This window comes from Gymnodraco acuticeps, unplaced genomic scaffold (genome assembly GCF_902827175.1).
Source record: "Gymnodraco acuticeps unplaced genomic scaffold, fGymAcu1.1, whole genome shotgun sequence".
In the NCBI taxonomy this organism is placed as follows: domain Eukaryota; kingdom Metazoa; phylum Chordata; class Actinopteri; order Perciformes; family Bathydraconidae; genus Gymnodraco; species Gymnodraco acuticeps.
Genome location: NW_022991230.1, coordinates 7472 through 28445, shown reverse-complemented (window position 1 = coordinate 28445; position 20974 = coordinate 7472). Strand labels below are relative to the sequence as shown.

The following is a 20974-nucleotide window of genomic DNA, read 5'->3' as shown; positions in this document are numbered from 1 at the left end:
AATACACTTTTTATATCTCTTCTACATCAACATGTGTCCCCTCTTCTCCATGTCTCTTCTACATCAACATGTGTCCCCTCTTCTTCATGTCTCTTCTACATCAACATGTGTCCCCTCTTCTTCATGTCTCTTCTACATCAACATGTGTCCTCTCTTCTCCATGTCTCTTCTCCATCAACATGGGTCCCCTCTTCTTCATGTCTCTTCTACATCAACATGTGTCCCCTCTTCTTCATGTCTCTTCTACATCAACATGTGTCCCCTCTTCTTCATGTCTCTTCTACATCAACATGTGTCCCCTCTTCTTCATGTCTCTTCTACATCAACATGTGTCCCCTCTTCTTCATGTCTCTTCTACATCAACATGTGTCCCCTCTTCTTCATGTCTCTTCTACATCAACATGTGTCCCCTCTTCTTCATGTCTCTTCTACATCAACATGTGTCCCCTCTTCTTCATGTCTCTTCTTACATCAACATGTGTACCCCTCTTCTTCATGTCTCTTCTACATCAACATGTGTCCCCTCTTCTTCATGTCTCTTCTACATCAACATGTGTCCCCTCTTCTTCATGTCTCTCTACATCAACATGTGTCCCCTCTCTTCATGTCTCTCTACATCAACATGTGTCCCCTCTTCTTCATGTCTCTCTACATCAACATGTGTCCCCCTCTTCTTCATGTCTCTTCTACATCAACATGTGTCCCCTCTTCTTCATGTCTCTCTCTACATCAACATGTGTCCCCTCTTCTTCAATGTCTCCTCTACATCAACATGTTTCCCCTCTTCTCATGTCTCTCTACTCAAATGTGTCCCCTTTCTTCATGTCTCCCTCTACATCAACAGTGTCCCCTCTTCTCATGTCTCCTCTACATCAACATGTGTCCCCTCTTCTTCATGTCTCCTCTACATCAAACATGTGTCCCCTCTTTCTCATGTCTCCTCTACATCAACATGTGTCCCCTCTTCTTCATGTCTCCTCTACATCAACTGTGTCCCCTCTCTTCTCCATGTCTCTTCTACATCAACATGTGTCCCCTCTTCTTCATGTCTCTCTACATCAACATGTGTCCCCTCTTCTCATGTCTCTCTACATCAACATGTGGTCCCCCTCTTCTTCATGTCTCTTCTACATCAACACTGTGTCCCCCTCTTCTTCATGTCTCTTCTACATCAACATGTGTCCCCTCTTCTTCATGTCTCTGTCTACATCAACATTTGTCCCCTCTTCTTCATTTCTTCTACATCAACAGGTGTCCCTCTCTTCTTCATGTCTCTTCTACATCAACATGTGTCCCCTCTTCTCCATGTCTCTTCTACATCAACATGTGTCCCCTCTTCTTCATGTCTCTTCTACATCAACATGTGTCCCCTCTTCAGGTAACCCCCCCCCCCTTATCACCTGAATCTCCTCTAGAGCTCCATTGAGTTCTTTGTAACCAAATGTCTCTCAGAGGGGCGTGGGGAGGGGCTCCTTATTTTCATCTAAAGTAACAGACAGAGAATCAGCACTTTGGAAACAGGGCTGAAACAGAGCGGATTATGGGTAATGCTGCAATGATTCGTTTGGTGTTTCAGCCAATCAGAGACAGGCTCTGTATATATCTGAGACCTGTGATACATTGATGAGGAACAATATAATAGGAGACCTTTAAACAAGTCTGCTCTGTCTGTCTCACTCTAACACCCCCACCATGCCCACCTTTGGCTGGCCGAAGTGCTCCAGAGACATGGTGATGACGTTGATGCAGATGATGAAGGTGATGGTAAGGTCCAGGTAGTGGCTCGTACACAGAGTGTGGATGGCCAGCCGTGTTTGGCCGTATGAGGCGTAGTAGGGCACCTTCTGGGCCTCTGGAGACAGAACAATCATTGAGAGGGAAATTGAAGCACTGAATGGAGGAAAAGCAGAAAAAGGGACTGGACTATAGGGAAATAAATTATGTTACGAGTGAGGGTGATGGCAATGGAAATAAGATATGGAAAAGTGAGAGAAACAGATATCTGATTCAAAATAGGAGAAGCGTGCGGAGAAAGCGAAAACGAGGTGCAAACAGAATGATTTATGTAATGATGTATTCATGCCAAAGGAGTGAAGAACGAGGGGCAGAGCAAATGAAGAAAACGCAGAGATAAAACCGTGAGATAATATGAAATAAATAAGTAAATAATTGATGAATATGAGAGGAAGGTTGAATAGTTTTAAATTAATTGAAATAATGACTCAGTAAAAGTCATTCAGGATGTGAAATGAGACGTCTTGGGTATAAGCCATTTGGATTATAACCGTGAGAGAGTGCAGTCCTTAAGAAGATCAGTATGTAGTGTCTCTACTTTAAAGAGTCCTCTCCTGCTGATGTTCAGGTGTATATCAGTATGTAGTGTCTCTACTTTAAAGAGTCCTCTCCTGCTGATCTTCAGGTGTATATCAGTATGTAGTGTCTCTACTTTAAAGAGTCCTCTCCTGCTGATGTTCAGGTGTATATCAGTATGTAGTGTCTCTACTTTAAAGAGTCCTCTCCTGCTGATGTTCAGGTGTATATCAGTATGTAGTGTCTCTACTTTAAAGAGTCCTCTCCTGCTGATGTTCAGGTGTATATCAGTATGTAGTGTCTCTACTTTAAAGAGTCCTCTCCTGCTGATGTTCAGGTGTATATCAGTATGTATTGTCTCTACTTTAAAGAGTCCTCTCCTGCTGATGTTCAGGTGTATATCAGTATGTAGTGTCTCTACTTTAAAGAGTCCTCTCCTGCTGATGTTCAGGTGTATATCAGTATGTAGTGTCTCTACTTTAAAGAGTCCTCTCCTGCTGATGTTCAGGTGTATATCAGTATGTAGTGTCTCTACTTTAAAGAGTCCTCTCCTGCTGATGTTCAGGTGTATATCAGTGTGTAGTGTCTCTACTTTAAAGAGTCCTCTCCTGCTGATGTTCAGGTGTATATCAGTATGTAGTGTCTCTACTTTAAAGAGTCCTCTCCTGCTGATGTTCAGGTGTATATCAGTATGTAGTGTCTCTACTTTAAAGAGTCCTCTCCTGCTGATGTTCAGGTGTATATCAGTATGTAGTGTCTCTACTTTAAAGAGTCCTCTCCTGCTGATGTTCAGGTGTATATCAGTATGTAGTGTCTCTACTTTAAAGAGTCCTCTCCTGCTGATGTTCAGGTGTATATCAGTATGTAGTGTCTCTACTTTAAAGAGTCCTCTCCTGCTGATGTTCAGGTGTATATCAGTATGTAGTGTCTCTACTTTAAAGAGTCCTCTCCTGCTGATGTTCAGGTGTATATCAGTATGTAGTGTCTCTACTTTAAAGAGTCCTCTCCTGCTGATGTTCAGGTGTATAACAGTATGTAGTGTCTCTACTTTAAAGAGTCCTCTCCTGCTGATGTTCAGGTGTATATCAGTATGTAGTGTCTCTACTTTAAAGAGTCCTCTCCTGCTGATGTTCAGGTGTATATCAGTATGTAGTGTCTCTACTTTAAAGAGTTCTCTTTTCCACTTTTCTCTACTGATGTATTGACCTCCTCTCTTTCTCTATTCTAAAATGACCTCCACCCTCCTCCATTATTTACTCTCCTCTTCCCTTCCCAGGACTCATACTGTAAATCCATCCATCATACTTCCCCCTCCCTCTCTCCTTCTTGCTCTCCCAATGCTATATTCCTTTTTTACATCACCCCCATTTTTCTTCCAAACCCTCCTCTACCTCTTCATGTATTTTTCATTTCATCCTCTTGGCTTCAAAGCCTCTATTCCCTCGTCCATTTTCACACCTCATTTCCCTTGAAGCAACATTCTTATTTCCAGAGGTGGAAGTAACAATACATATTAACAATAATAATAATAATAATAATAATAATAATAATAATAATAATAATAATAATAATAATAATTAATAATAATAATAATTGTAATAATAATAATAATAAAAAAGTTGCTACTACTAATAACAAAAACACGAAATACAATCAAATAATAATCAAAAATACATGATATGAATATAAAGAGAGAAAATTCAAATACAAATATTAAATAATAATAACAATAACAATGAATGACGGAAACAAATAAATAAATAAATTATGAATCGATAAATAAATAATAAACAAACAAACAAATAAATTAAAAAAATTGTTTAACATGTAACAGAGTATTTCTACACTGTGGTAAAGCTAATATTACTTTATTAAAATGTCTGAGTACTTCTTCCAGTGCTGCCAACATCTCTACCCCCCCCACCCTCTTCTACCCTCCACCTATTCAGGTGTATATCAGTATGTAGTGTCTCTACTTTAAAGAGTCCTCTCCTGCTGATGTTCAGGTGTATATCAGTATGTAGTGTCTCTACTTTAAAGAGTCCTCTCCTGCTGATGTTCAGGTGTATATCAGTATGTAGTGTCTCTACTTTAAAGAGTCCTCTCCTGCTGATGTTCAGGTGTATATCAGTATGTAGTGTCTCTACTTTAAAGAGTCCTCTCCTGCTGATGTTCAGGTGTATATCAGTATGTAGTGTCTCTACTTTAAAGAGTCCTCTCCTGCTGATGTTCAGGTGTATATCAGTATGTAGTGTCTCTACTTTAAAGAGTCCTCTCCTGCTGATGTTCAGGTGTATATCAGTATGTAGTGTCTCTACTTTAAAGAGTCCTCTCCTGCTGATGTTCAGGTGTATATCAGTATGTAGTGTCTCTACTTTAAAGAGTCCTCTCCTGCTGATGTTCAGGTGTATATCAGTATGTAGTGTCTCTACTTTAAAGAGTCCTCTCCTGCTGATGTTCAGGTGTATATCAGTATGTAGTGTCTCTACTTTAAAGAGTCCTCTCCTGCTGATGTTCAGGTGTATATCAGTATGTAGTGTCTCTACTTTAAAGAGTCCTCTCCTGCTGATGTTCAGGTGTATATCAGTATGTAGTGTCTCTACTTTAAAGAGTCCTCTCCTGCTGATGTTCAGGTGTATATCAGTATGTAGTGTCTCTACTTTAAAGAGTCCTCTCCTGCTGATGTTCAGGTGTATATCAGTATGTAGTGTCTCTACTTTAAAGAGTCCTCTCCTGCTGATGTTCAGGTGTATATCAGTATGTAGTGTCTCTACTTTAAAGAGTCCTCTCCTGCTGATGTTCAGGTGTATATCAGTATGTAGTGTCTCTACTTTAAAGAGTCCTCTCCTGCTGATGTTCAGGTGTATATCAGTATGTAGTGTCTCTACTTTAAAGAGTCCTCTCCTGCTGATGTTCAGGTGTATATCAGTATGTAGTGTCTCTACTTTAAAGAGTCCTCTCCTGCTGATGTTCAGGTGTATATCAGTATGTAGTGTCTCTACTTTAAAGAGTCCTCTCCTGCTGATGTTCAGGTGTATATCAGTATGTAGTGTCTCTACTTTAAAGAGTCCTCTCCTGCTGATGTTCAGGTGTATATCAGTATGTAGTGTCTCTACTTTAAAGAGTCCTCTCCTGCTGATGTTCAGGTGTATATCAGTATGTAGTGTCTCTACTTTAAAGAGTCCTCTCCTGCTGATGTTCAGGTGTATATCAGTATGTAGTGTCTCTACTTTAAAGAGTCCTCTCCTGCTGATGTTCAGGTGTATATCAGTATGTAGTGTCTCTACTTTAAAGAGTCCTCTCCTGCTGATGTTCAGGTGTATATCAGTATGTAGTGTCTCTACTTTAAAGAGTCCTCTCCTGCTGATGTTCAGGTGTATATCAGTATGTAGTGTCTCTACTTTAAAGAGTCCTCTCCTGCTGATGTTCAGGTGTATATCAGTATGTAGTGTCTCTACTTTAAAGAGTCCTCTCCTGCTGATGTTCAGGTGTATATCAGTATGTAGTGTATCTACTTTAAAGAGTCCTCTCCTGCTGATGTTCAGGTGTATATCAGTATGTAGTGTCTCTACTTTAAAGAGTCCTCTCCTGCTGATGTTCAGGTGTATATCAGTATGTAGTGTCTCTACTTTAAAGAGTCCTCTCCTGCTGATGTTCAGGTGTATATCAGTATGTAGTGTCTCTACTTTAAAGAGTCCTCTCCTGCTGATGTTCAGGTGTATATCAGTATGTAGTGTCTCTACTTTAAAGAGTCCTCTCCTGCTGATGTTCAGGTGTATATCAGTATGTAGTGTCTCTACTTTAAAGAGTCCTCTCCTGCTGATGTTCAGGTGTATATCAGTATGTAGTGTCTCTACTTTAAAGAGTCCTCTCCTGCTGATGTTCAGGTGTATATCAGTATGTAGTGTCTCTACTTTAAAGAGTCCTCTCCTGCTGATGTTCAGGTGTATATCAGTATGTAGTGTCTCTACTTTAAAGAGTCCTCTCCTGCTGAGGTTCAGGTGTATATCAGTATGTAGTGTCTCTACTTTAAAGAGTCCTCTCCTGCTGATGTTCAGGTATATATCAGTATGTAGTGTCTCTACTTTAAAGAGTCCTCTCCTGCTGATGTTCAGGTGTATATATCAGAATGTAGTGTCTCTACTTCTCCTCTTCTTCTCCATGCGACGCTGGCGTTTCTCCTCCCGTCTCTTGGCCTCCTCCACCTCCTGGTGCTGCCGGCACTTGTGGAAGTTCTCCACCACCACGCCCACGAACATGTTGAGGACGAAGAAGCTGACGATCAACAGGAAGGAGATGAAGTAGAGCAGCATCCACGGGCTGTTGTTGGTCGACGGCTGGAGGTCAGGAAGACAGAGAGTAGGAAGATCAGGAAGGAGGGACAAAGAGAAGAAGAATATGTGACGGATTAATTGGAAAATGGTGGTGTTTGCGACAGGAAGTAAGGAAGACGTAAGGGAGGACTGGTCAACGGCTGGAGGTGAGGAAGAGAGAGTTGGAAGAACTAAGAAAAAGGAGAGAACTGGATGAGACACAAGCTAGGAAAATAGTAGAGTAGGTGGAAAGGAAGTAAGGATGACGAAAGGGAGGACTGGTCGTGATAAAGAGTTCACTCAGAAAGGTGAGGAACGCTCAAAGTGACACATAAGGAAAGAATGGAGGATAGGAACAAAGAGAATAATGTAAGTGATTGGTGAGAAAGGTCAGAAAGAAAATTGAAATATCTGAAAATAAAGTGAGAAATAAGAATGAGTACAAGACGCTGGAGGAAGAGGTTGGCTACTTCCCACGTCTGCATATCTGCGAGGGTCAACTATGGTCCTTAAATAATTATCTACAACGGTCTGCACAAACTGTACACCGTTTTTAGGCCGACGTCTGCCCATGCTCCAGACTCTAGTTCTGTTTGTGGCCTTTCACCTTTCGCTAATTCGCTGAGAAGAAGAACAATAAGGTAACAAAAGAGGTTTGAAAAGAGGTTGTTTGTTGACATTGGCCGTAAGGACTGTTAAAAACATGGATATAACTTGTCTTCTAGTGAAAGCAAAGAGTCGAATGGGGTCATACTGATACAAGAGTCAATTGTGTTATGAATGAAACCGACAAGCGACACGAACAGTATGTACGAGCCTTTAAGAAAACTGAAGATGCCAGAAGGGTCGCTCAACGTAGAAACAGCCACCTCTGGAACCCTCCAAAGCTGAACATGTTCTATGTATGACTTGATGATTAGAAAGAGGACAGTACAGCAGGAAGACATAGGCAACGTTTGAAGTCAAGCTGAGGACGTTGCGGTTCACGGTCAAAGCCTTTTCCCTCAATCACCTGGTTTAAAGAGAACATCCCGAGAGGAGTTTTTACGCCTTCATCATGTCTGTAGAACTGACTAAGTGTTAGCTCTGAAATAGATCGGTGGTTGTTTCAGGATCTACCTAACCTCTTGGATTCAGTCCCTTTATCCCCATCCAGGATTAGCACAGGGTAATAATAGTTTAGTTTATTTATTTAAAGGACAGTGCACATTAATCCACATTGCTGTAAATGAGCCAGTATTAGCCAGCAGGCTCATTTTCAACTGTTGTCCTTGGTGTGAGGGAATATTTCTGTCTTTACTCCTAGAAATTAACCTTTTCTGTGTGTTGACATTTACGACCAACCCTGCTCTGTTATCTCTCTTAAGGAATGGGAGGCTCCAGCTATCTTGATAAACCAGTTCAACTCTCGGTCACGAAATGGTTTACGGCTGTGGGAACACCGGCTTCGAGGCCATTAAGGATCAGACGCAAGGGATTCAGGGTGCCCAGCTGTTTAGTCTATCTCCCCAAATATGTTGTTTACTCTCTCTGAACTAGTTAAAAGGTTTATCGAGAGAGAGGCGCGGCAGATTTGACATGGCAACCCACCAGTGCAGTCAGAACCTTTGACTGTGTGACTTGTGATGTGAATTTCTCCGGCCGATACTCGTAATAAACTACCAGTGTTTGACATCAAAGCTCCAACTCTCCTCGTGTCTCTCTGAGTCCTGACTCTCCATTGCTGCAGAAGTTTCCCTTACAAATGGCAAGATGTTAAATGACCACATCAAGACTAGAGAAATAAAAACATAATGAAATAGAGTACAGCAGACAACAATAGAGAGGAACAAACACACATATCATATGACATATCATCATACATTGATTGCTTTATGATAGGAGGTGAATAGAGCTATCATATGGTTAAGCACATAATATACATTTAAGGCAAACCCTCACGGATGTTTAGTTTGTAACCTGGGAAATGTTGCTTTAGTTTATCAATGGTAAACATGAGACTAGGGGAAGTCATCTATTGTTCCATTTTTAGAAACGATTGAAATGCCACTACACGCCCAATTACAGTCATCCAATTAACACCCCACAGCCAGTGCAGTCCAGCTGTCCTGCAGCTGCAACTGGGAACAAAGGCAGCGACAGAAATGGAGACAGTGTGAGGAACAGAGCGGGATGATTGGCTGCGGAGGAAGCCATCGCAGCGAGTCATTAGAAATCAAAAGAAACCAAGTTCAGGTGCAATGACATGAGAGTCAGGTTTTCAATCTGGAGGATGGTTAGGTGTTGAAAGCAAAGGGAGATGTGAGAATGGGATTAGTCAGTCAGAGTGTTGGACCCTGAGGAGAGCCAACTGAACCACCAGGATAATTCCCTCCCTTTAATAGATTCACTAATGTTCAAATAAAACCAATTATAAAGGGAATCTGCTGACTTTGAAGCCGCTTCAGAAGACTCGTGTGCACCCTGCCATCAGACTCTGAGTGTGTGATGCGTGCGATTATAGGAACGTTCATTGAAATTAAAGCATTACATATGTTAGTTGCAAGAATGTAAACTGCCATTTAAAATGTTCTGAAACTAATCTTAATCTTGTGTAAAATGGTGTAGATATTAGTAAGAATTTGAAGTGTGTTTACATGAAATATAAAGTCTAAAGTCAAAGATGAATCTTGATTGGGCCAAATTTGACCCGGAGTCACCCAAAACAATTCTGCTGGGTCTCCCCAGACCCGAACGCCAAAATACACACTTTTTTTAACTGAGCAGTTATATCAGGAATGAGAAGGAGAGAACGTTTAAAAACAGCTGGCAAATCAGGATGCCATTGTTAGTTTACAAAAGTTGCAGAAATTGTAAATAAAATGTATCTGCAGCTGTTTTTATATATAACTTTGGAATACAACGTATATATTCATGAACCCCAGTCTGTGGCTTAACCCTTGTGTTGTGTTCAAAAGCGGTTACCGTTCATGGTGCTCGCGGGTCACATTTTGACTCATGATTTATCTCAGTCCAAAACACTCAAAAATAACAACGATCATCCAACATTGTTTTAACTACATCATAAGTAACTTATTATGCATTCATAACCGTACAATCCTGTTGTAATTTTATTTTATGGCCCCTAAAAACATTACATCACATATTTAAGTAAAACATTTCACTCATTATATTTCCTATAGTGAAGACGGTGGATCGTTATCTGACTATAATAGACTCATATTAGAAAACAATACAACGTTTTTAATTATTGTTACAGTGGATGAAGGGGGAGGGGGCGTCTAAAGTCAAAGATGAATCTTGATTGGGCCAAATTTGACCCGGAGTCAACCAAAACAATTCTGCTGGGTCTCCCCAGACCCGAACGCCAAATTATAAAAAAAAGTGCATTTTGCATGATAGGTCCCCTTTAAGTAAAACGTGTGATTCAATTCACTCATTATATCTCCTATAGGGAAGACGGTGGATCGTTATCTGACTATAATAGACTCATATTAGAAAACAATACAACGTTTTTAATTATTGTTACAGTGGATGAAGGGGGAGGGGCGTCTAAAGTCAAAGATGAATCTTGATTGGGCCAAATTTGACCCGGAGTCAACCAAAACAATTCTGCTGGGTCTCCCCAGACCCGAACGCCAAATTATAAAAAAAAGTGCATTTTGCATGATAGGTCCCCTTTAAGTAAAACGTGTGATTCAATTCACTCATTATATCTCCTATAGGGAAGACGGTGGATCGTTATCTGACTATAATAGACTCATATTAGAAAACAATACAACGTTTTTAATTATTGTTACAGTGGATGAAGGGGGAGGGGCGTCTAAAGTCAAAGATGAATCTTGATTGGGCCAAATTTGACCCGGAGTCAACCAAAACAATTCTGCTGGGTCTCCCCAGACCCGAACGCCAAATTATAAAAAAAAGTGCATTTTGCATGATAGGTCCCCTTTAAGTAAAACGTGTGATTCAATTCACTCATTATATCTCCTATAGGGAAGACGGTGGATCGTTATCTGACTATAATAGACTAATATAAGAATCCAATCTCCCCAAAAAAAGTTTACAATGATTGTTACAGTGGATGAAGGGGGTGGGGGAGGGGTGTTTAAAGTCAAAGATGAATCTTGATTGGGCCAGATTTGACCCCGAGTCACCCACAACAATTCTGCTGGGTCTCCCCAGACCCGAACGCCAAAATACACACTTTTTTTAGAGACCTTCAGACCTGGCACAAATTGTCAAAATCAGTTTTGTAGTGTTTATCAATCAATCAATCAACAACTGTATTAATCCCACAAGGGGCAATTGGTTATGAGCAGCAGTTTATGTCATGAACACAGGCAGGAACATACAAGAAGAAAACACACAGATACACCCGGGAGCACAGATGTGGATCATTCCAATTACACTATAAATAGTTCAAAGCATCACAATAATAAATAAATAAATAAATAATCAAGTTAAAAGCCTTTTCAAGAATTTAAAAGTTTGAGTGCAGAAGGGATGAATGATTTAGAAAAGCGATTAGTCCTTTGAGCAGGTGAGCATATCTACGCCGTGATGGCAACAGACGAGATTCATGTGAAAGAACACGACCTGGAGAGTTCAGAGTGCTCTCTGCTTTCCGCAGAATCTGTTGGTTACAGAAGGAATTGAAGTCTCTCTGTTTCACGCCGATGATCTTGGAGCAGGTTTTAACAATGCTGTTCAGGCTGTATATATTATAATATATATTATATAGCTGTTGTGGAGGATATCATGAAGCCTTGTTCCGTAAAAAAAAAACTAGAGCGTAGTTATTATATAGTTTTAACTTGAACGGGTCACGGGAGACCCGAACACAACATAAGGGTTCAAAGGGTCCATTTACATCAGGCATTAGACCTGCCTAATAAGTGAAGTAAAGAAGAGCCCGGTCATGGGGAGGTTTCAGGACAGAGCACTGATCTGGGGTCACGGTGACTGTTGTTGTGAGTAGCATTTGATTATCAAACAAACCTTGTACCTTGAATATCAAAGGATTAAAGCAGCAAACCGGGCGGGGCTGGTTGTTAGGTATCTAGCGAGCCCTTGCAGTTCTAGGGAATGAAATGCAGAAAATGAATCATCAGTAACTAGGCCGTCATGCTTTTTGGATATGTTTCTGTTGGAGCTAGTTGAGGTGGTTTGGCTATGTGATCAGGAAGCCTCTTCGTGGAGGAGTGGTGGGAACATCCAACTGGGTGGAGATCCCGCGCTGACCAGAAGGAAGGATTTCAAATCCCATCTGGTCTCAGAACGCGTGGGGTTCCCCAGAAAGAGATAAAGATGAAGGCATGTGGGAGAAGCTGCTCAGTTTCTGCCACTGAGAGCTGGATAACCCGTGGGAGATGTGAAGACTTTCAATGTGCTTGTTTAGTATTTAGTCCATGTGTGTGATATTACCTGCTGGTCTATGCCCACTGCGTCCAGCCCGTGGTACATGATGTTCACCCAGCCGTCTTTAGAGGCCAACACAAACAGCGACATCAGAGCCTGTAGGACACACACACACACACACATACCATGTATACATCACTTCAGGGGACATTTACTGGAGACTTATCCTAACCTTCACCATAACCAACACATGCCTTACCCTAACCCTTAACCTTACCCTAACCCTTAACCTTACACTAACCCTTACCCTAACCAAGTCTTCACCCTAAAATTAATGATCCCCCTCATGGGGTCCTCCAATTTGTCCCCATAAGGGAGGCGAGTCCCCACACGTGACTATGTAAACATATGTAGGTCCCCACAAGGATATTAATGCTAGGCCACACACACACACAAAACCCAAACGTTTTTAGTTTCACTCAACCCTAACCCTAACCCTAACTCAATCATATTTAACATAACATACTTACCGTAAAAATATTACTGAAAACAAATGACCCAAGTAACATTTGTAATTTGTCTTCTTATTTAGATATCTTTATCTACTCTTTAGATTTGGATATTTTATTGTTGAAATGTCAAATATATACTTACCGTTTATGTTTATTTCCTACTATTGATATATATATTTTGACTGTCGATGTTGATCATATTTAAATGAGATGTTTTCATGTGCAACGCCTCGTTTGTAAAGTAAATCTAATCTTATCTAATTTAGCAATGCACTTATTTCTTTCTGACAGCTTTAAACACCAACCTTTCTACATTTCTATAATATGATCTAAAGTCAAATATATTTATGTAAGAAGATAATTCTGTTAGTTAGTTGTATGTTAATGTTCTAGTGTACGACTCAATTCAACAATACCTTTTCAAAAGCTTTATCCTTTTACATTAACAGTTGAAATCATACCTTTTTTTATTTAATAACTTTTTTCTGGAACCATCTCTCTCTCTAAGATATTCTTCTTGTACTTCTATAGGAGACATTCTGTGCTGTACAGTGTGCTCATTATATAAGTTATGAGTAGGTTCACATAAATATGTTCAAAACCATCCAGACGAAGTTTCAGGGATGTATTTCCCTCTCTTGTACAGTACCTGTCCGAGGTTGTCAAAGTTGTATTTGTGGTGCACCCATCGATAGTTGGCAGCCAGACAGTCGGATTTGTTGGTGATGTTCTTCACGTCGAAACCCACGCAGTAGTAGAACTTCCCTTTGAAGAGCTGCGAAGGAAAACACACACACACACACACACACACACACACACACACACACACACACACACACACACACACACACACACACACACACACACACAGGAGATGAGAGAATGAGGCGTGCAGAGATGCATTTTGATGAAGTCATGACAACACTCGAGTGTTCCCAGTTCTTTCAAGCAGCTTTTTAAGTAATTTCGTAATTAGCGTCTGTAACGAGAGCGTGGATAAGCGAAGGCTCCAAAAACACTTGAAATCTCCTCCTGAGAGATGTTTTTAATTCTCAATCATTTTGAACACATCAAAGTGGGGAGTGGGTCAAATGAAGCTTACTGGAAGATGCAGAAGGAATAATAATGTGGGGAAGAACAGGGTGGGATTGTCAAGTAGATACAAAATAAATACTGGACTGCAATGTTGTTAAAACAACGGGGAAAACTACGGCTGCACAATTGGGAAAACTAATGAAGTTGCCTGTAAATACGATAACATACATATTATTATATAAACCTGTTGAGCTTTACTTCCAGTGTTGAAACTGCTTGTAATGTTGTTATTTTATGCTTTCTCAGTATTTAATACCGGTTTAACCCTGAAAGGCCCACTGTTGTAATTGTACAACATTACTTTAAGCCAGTGTTTCTCAAACAAGGACCACTTAACCAATAAAGAAAAACTCGCGGACCACCTAACTCAACAAATATCCCAAATCACATCGTTTTTCTAGAAAAGATTACAAATCGCCTGAAAATTGTATAAACAAGTGGCAACGCTCGCTCCATTGCAGAGATATTCCCGCGAGAGTGCGGAAAACTTAAATGTATTTATTTATTTCAAATGTGAAATTGTACCAATATACTCACGGACCACTAGGGGGCGCTCACGGACCCACTTTGAGAAGCACTGCTTTAAGCTATCCTAAAAAAGTCAGTAAATGTTTGTTTTTTCTAAAGACCACTTTTACATAGTCAATAGGTCCTTTTGTTCAGCCACAATGCTATTGGGTAGTACATGTGTTTATAGGTTTGTGGCCATACACTCACACAACTTCCGAATCTTCAAACGAGCATCTCTTTGTTTTATTGGACTGGATTTGTCAGATTCAAGTAAGTAAAATGGCTCAAAAAAAAATATGGGTGATTATTACAATGTCATAATATGTCAATACATTCATCAAATTAGATTTTGAGCAGTTTATGTCTTTGTTGTAATATTACAACACTGGGTCAGTATGGTGGTCAAAATAGCATGAGCGCCTGTCATGGACCCCGCCCTTCTTATATGTTCACATATGGAAATAAAACACTAATAGAAATATAATGTCTTTGATAATTCACTATCACTAAGTTCTAAATGTGTCCTCTGTTAAGACAATGGTTGAGGAAGAGGATAAGGGACAATCTGTATTTTTTCTGAATAAAAAAAAATCCGAATTCTGACTTTTTCTCAGAGTTCTGACTGCAGACTAATATTTATAATTTTTTGTCTTCATAATTCTAACTTTCTTTTCTCAGAATTTTGACTTTTTTAAATGTTTTATAAGAATTTTCTAAAATTCAAATGTTTTCTGTGAACTCAAATTTACGGAGCCCTGGAGGGTTCATAGAGAGAAAAATAAATAAAACGTGGCCACGTTTTACTTTCTCGTGCGCACGCTTTAGTAACTCGTGCGCACGCTTTAGTAACTCGTGCGCACGCTTTAGTAACTCGTGCGCACGAGTTACTAAACCGTGCGCACGAGTTACTAAAGCGTGCGCACGAGTTACTAAAGCGTGCGCACGAGTTAATAAAGCGTGCGCACGAGTTACTAAAGCGTGCGCACGAGTTAATAAAGCATGGCCTCGTTTTGTGTGTGTGTGTGTGTGTGTATGGGGGGGGCATTTGTTTATGATAGTATCGTTCGTTCCGGTGCACATCGAGATTAAGATTAAACACATTTCTTTCACTTGGGAATACACTTAACTATGGGGAACCAGATTTGTTTAAAGTACTGTTCGTGGTAATTTGAAAACAAATGCCGGTGGTGTCGGATACACACGAACACGCACACAGAGCGGAGCTGAGCACACACACACACATCATGCGCCCCGGTGACAGGACATCTCCTTCATAAAGCGAGGGGGAATACTCTGGTAGTTCGATGTGTGTATAGGTGTGTGTGGTTAAACGTAGCAGCCTCGATCTCTATTCAGCGGTTCTAATGAAGGGAAACGCAGTGAAGTAAACAGTAAAAGGCACAGCTCTTTGCAGCTGGTGCTGCTCTTCTCAGATTCTGCTGAGTTACACGTTACTGCCTCCAGTGCCCTGAACGACGAAGCCAGTTCAACAGACCCTGGACCTGGATATGTTCGATTTACCCGGCTTAACTGACCCTAACAAACGCGATGTCGATAAGCGGTCCTACGAAGCTGGTTATCAACTCAGTAAATCAACCAGGGTTTCTCTGTCCGGCTGAGAGCGCGCTCAGGTGAAAGGGACGGGGTTAGCAACATTTGACCAATCACAAACATGGAGACGCGTGCTGACAGCGCAGCATCATACTTCATGAATGAATAGTGTAAATAGCCAATCCTGCTTCGTAGTACAGGCCACTGGTGCCGCTGAGATTTCATAAAGTGAAGGAGGTTTTCCTTCTATAGAACAGCTGTGGGCAGCAGATACTGTGAGTCAAGGACAGGAATCCCTCAATTTAAATAAAACGAGGCCACGCTTTAGTAACTCGTGCGCACGAGTTACTAAAGCGTGCGCACGAGAAAGTAAAACGTGGCCACGTTTTATTTATTTTTCTCTCTATGAACCCTCCAGGGCTCCGTACAAATTTGTACTCAAGTTCTGACTTTTTTTTAAAAACATTTCTAATTCATTCAGAGTTTGGTTTCTTCAGATTTCTGACTGTTTCCAGGATTTTGCCTTTTTTTCATTTTCACATTTTTAATAAAAAATCTTAATATTTTCAGAACTTTGTTTTTTTTTCAGAATTCTGAATTTTTCTCAAAGTCAGATTTTTTAATACAATTTTCCAATTTTCAACAGAAATCTGACTTTTTCCAAGGTTTTGCATTTTCTTTTCATAATTTTGACTTTTTCCTCATTATTTTGACTTTCATAAGTGTTGACTTAAAGTGCCATGATTTAAGTGAACCCTCACATGCACTGTATATGTTGTTGCACAGGTTGAGGATCATCATAAACCCATGTGCAGGGATAACGCAAACGTTGGTCTTCTGAACTCAGCAGGTCCAATGGAAACTGAGTAAATGTTGGATTGTGCTCTAATGAGCCGTGCTTTCACTGAGGGTGAAACAGGGCCTCATGTTCTCCACCGTTCATGTTTAATGATTCCTGTTTTTGCTTGAGGTGGAAGTTAGGAGCATGATTGTGACCTAGCATATTTCCACCCACTTTAATAATCATGCATAACAACTTAAATGGTGCCACGGCGTGCATAAGGGTCACTTTGTTAGCTTGTATGACTTTATTTAACATAGTTTGACGATCTCAAGGCCAACAAAACATGTTGCCGAGTCCTTAGACATGTTTTAAGACTTTTAGACTTCGTGCACTATTTTGTATTTTTGTATTTTATTATATATGTTGCATTGTTGGAGTCAGAATCAAGTCAGAAGAATTTAATTGCCATTTCTACACTGTAGCTTATGACAATAAAATAATACAACTTTGAATTGAATTGAAGACGTGCACAATCCTCAGAGAAATAAAAGACAAAAGAACTCCATGTACCTGAACACCAAGGATACCGAAGATGATGAAGAAGGCGCAGCAGATGAGCACGATGTTGCCGATGGGCTTGAGGGACGTGATGAGCGTCTCGACGACCAGCTTCAGCCCTGGAGCTCTGCTGATCACCCTGAAGGAGCGAGGGGGGTAAACAGAGACTCAGTGAGGCAAAGGGAGACCGAGGATAGGAACATTATGAAAACAAGTCAGAATTATGAAACAAATAAAGAATCATTGTTTTCAAAAAATTAACTCATTTTGAGAAAAGTTTCATTTTTGGAAAAAAGTCAAAATTATGACAAAATTCATATAAAAAAATCTGAAAATTTGAAAAAAGTCAGAATTTGAGACGAATAAAGAATTCGGAAAAAAAAGTCGGAATAATGAAAAAGTCAGAATTACGAGAAAAAAAGTCAGAATTCAAATGTGACCCTAATCCTCTCCCTTGAACATCGTCTCAAACATGTATCAAATACTGAGCAAGCATAAAACAACAACATTGAATCCAAAGCATCAGAAAGACTGATTTGGACCAAAACATGTGCATCAGACTAAACACTTTAAGTGCCTCCTGAATGACTTTTTGATTTCCAATATGTTTGTGAGAGGCAGACTGTTTAGCAAAGGAGTAGTTTGACATTTTGGGATATATGTATCTGCTTTGTGGTGGAGAGGTCTATGATGACACCACACTCGCCTGTATCGGAAATATGACCCAACCTTGAGAAGCCGATTAGCATAGCACATATTAGCATAGTGCAAAGATATAGGGGGCAACAGCTAGCCTAGGTCCGTCTGACTGAAACCCTCTAAAGCTCACTTATGGTATATCTGTTTAATCCGTATTGAAGATTCAATGAGGGGTTATCTATCTAGTCCAATAACTGGAGTCTCAACTTGTTGCCAGGCAACTGCTCTGATAGCAGGTGCGGATTTGAATACTTCTGGGTCATGCTTGCCGTTCTCCACTGCTTTTAAAATATAATACACTGTAGTTTGCCTTATTGCCTCATTGTCCTAAGTCAGTGGTTCCCAAACCTTTTCCCCCTTGGGTATTGGAAATATTTTCGGGCCCCCCCCCAACCTGGTTCCCATCTATATTGGTAGCATGAATTGTATATTGTTGTAAAAACATTACATGTTCTCTGCTAAGAAGATACAACTATCATTTTATATTTTATTATGGATTACACATGAACAAAAGTGCTTGTAATAGATACTGTGAATTCATTTGGCCTAATTAAAACTAGTAGGCCTTCTTCCCTGAGTAGATTTTTAAATTAAAATGTATTTTGTTTTGAGACTGCTTCTCAGTTCATTCTCAATGTTCAGCTTTGATCTGTATTTGGTTTTGATGGCAGCAGCAGCAGAAAAGCCTCTCACACAAGTAGGACGTTGCAAAAGGCAGCAGTATGCCCACAGCTCTCTGACCAATGACATATTTCCGAGCAGTGGGATTAGAGGGATCCCTCCTCTGTTGCTCTCCCTGAGGTTTCTCCCATGTTCCCTTTAAACTGTGGGTTTTCTTCGGAAGTTTTTCCTTGTACGATGTGAGGGTCTGAGGACAGAGGGTCTAAGGACAGAGGGTCTAAGGACAGAGGGTGTCGTATTGTCATACTGATATTTTGTACAAACTGTGAAGTCCACTGAGACAAATGTAACATTTGTGATATTGGGCTATAAATAAACATTGATTGATTGATTGAATTTCTTTCCTTGCCCCCCCTGCAGTACCTCCGCGACCCACCAGGGGTCTCGACCCACTGTCCTAAGTGTTTTAGTTTTTTAGCTTTTACGGTTATTTGTATAGTTAAATGTATTTACTTTTTTTTACCTACTTTTCAACTTGTTTTTTTAGATTGTTTGTGTTCGCACCAAAGCAAATATGTGTCAACGTACCTGGCAATACACTTGATTCAGATTCTGATTCCAGTTGTTGCATGCTAAGCTAAGCTAGCTGTCTCCTAATATGAAGGTAGCATCTTAGTGGGGACTCCATTGCCAAGTTAAGCTTTAACTATTGTATACAATAACAACAACAACATTCATCTTTGAACACACAAACCAAACAATTATTATTATGAATGTATCTTGGTGTATAAATGATAATGCTTATTAAAAAATATATAAATCCGAATACATCATGCAATGGAGTTGTTCTTCATGTTGCTATGCTTCCTTCCCTGATGAAAAACCCACCTGTTTCCACTGCACCAAAGAGTCATTGAACAAAATAAATGCTGGTACTCAAAGGGTTTTGCGCATTAGAAACATAAGCACCAGCACTAACAGTAACCACAAATGTGCCTGCTTGTTTTTTCACCGTTCTGAGTTTGTGTCTTCATGGTTTTATTGTACTTACACTTATAGAAGAGAAGAAATACTATTCTAAAAGGAGCTGACACATGGCGTCTCTTCACTTGTACACTTGAGGGGTCAGAGTTCATATGGTGAGGGATTCCATGAGCGATATGCGCCGGCCTGTGCCTTTACCTTGGACTTCTAATAGAACTGCTCGGGTCTTGATAGATTGAGTGGGGAAGTCCATGAGATCTTTCTAGAGGGTTATCAAGAATAACTTTTATCCAATGACCTTTCCCCTCTCTGTCTGTGTCTGTGTATTCTCTTGTTCCGATTAACCCAGCCAAATCTTTCTTCTTGTTTTGTATCTATATCTACGCCGGGATCCGGAGTCGAGGCTGATCCTCTTGCTGTAGTCCTGTGTCCTGGATCCTCTATCCTGAGTTCTGGATTAAGTCGTGGACTTCGGGTCGTGGCTGAACCTGTCTCTGCGGTCCTGCCTTGGGTCTCATCATGCTGCTTCCCTGATGGCTTCCTCAGGATTGTAGCTGACATCCTCGTGGATTCATCTTCTTATTACAGACACATGCATTTCCTAACATTCGGTCTATATGCTGTAAAATGTATTATCTCTTCTATTTCCACACGGCATCTATTGCACGTCTGTCCGTCCTGGGAGAGGGATCCCTCCTCTGTTGCTCTCCCTGAGGTTTCTCCCATGTTCCCTTTAAACTGTGGGTTTTCTCTGGAAGTGTTTCCTTGTACGATGTGAGGGTCTAAGGACAGAGGGTCTGAGGACAGAGGGTCTGAGGACAGAGGGTCTAAGGACAGAGGGTCTAAGGACAGAGGGTCTGAGGACAGAGGGTCTGAGGACAGAGGGTCTAAGGACAGAGGGTCTAAGGACAGAGGGGCTAAGGACAGAGGGGCTAAGGACAGAGGGGCTAAGGACAGAGGGGCTAAGGATAGAGGGTGTTGTTTTTCTCATACTGATATTCTGAACAATCTGTGTTGTTGTATTTGCTGTAAAGCGTCTCTACTGTAGGTTATTTTTATTATATGTACAGAACTTTGGCTCCACCAAAAATCGTTTATAAATGTGCTATATAAATAAAACTTGATTTGATTATTGGAAGTGGCTTTTGGATGGAAGGGTCAGCTAAAGGAAGTGTAATGTCATTCCTAATTAGTGATTTCACAAAACATGTCAATAAGCTTTGTTTGATTGGTGTGACCACAGAGAGCGTCTTTTCTTCTCACCTGAGGGGGCGGAGCGTCCGAAGCAACCTGAGAACCCGGAGAACCCCGAGGATCTTGGCTCCGCCCGCCATGGACACCACGATGTCGATCAGGGACACGAACACGAGGAAACCATCGAGGATGTTCCAGCTGCTCCTCAGATACGCTTTCTCCCCCACGTACAGGCCCATGGACACCACCTGGGGACATGCAGAAGCACACACTTTGATATGCACATTCCCCACTTAGCTCCTCAAACAGCTATTTTATTTCATGTCAGCTGGCAGGAGAGGAGACATTTGAACATCCTGAAGATGAAAGTAAACTCAGGATGGGAGGAGGAGGCGTGTGATAGAGGGAGAAGTGTTGAATCAGAAAGAGTTACATTTCCAAAGAGATGAAAGGAGGGAATATGAGGACATAGAGGATAAAAG

The 20974-nt window shown here is 40.7% G+C and overlaps 1 protein-coding gene across 1 annotated transcript; it reads right to left on the bottom strand.

Annotated features, from left to right (window-relative positions):
- Window positions 1-1673: 1673 nt before the first annotated feature.
- LOC117561824 (voltage-dependent T-type calcium channel subunit alpha-1I-like) lies at window positions 1674-20740 on the bottom strand (the record flags this gene model as incomplete). Its single annotated transcript, XM_034239428.1, has 6 exons — window positions 1674-1852; window positions 6455-6647; window positions 12051-12140; window positions 13146-13271; window positions 17007-17133; window positions 20562-20740. Coding segments are annotated over 6 exons (894 nt in total), but the record flags the coding sequence as incomplete, so codon positions are not given.
- Between the last annotated feature and the right edge of the window lie 234 nt (window positions 20741-20974).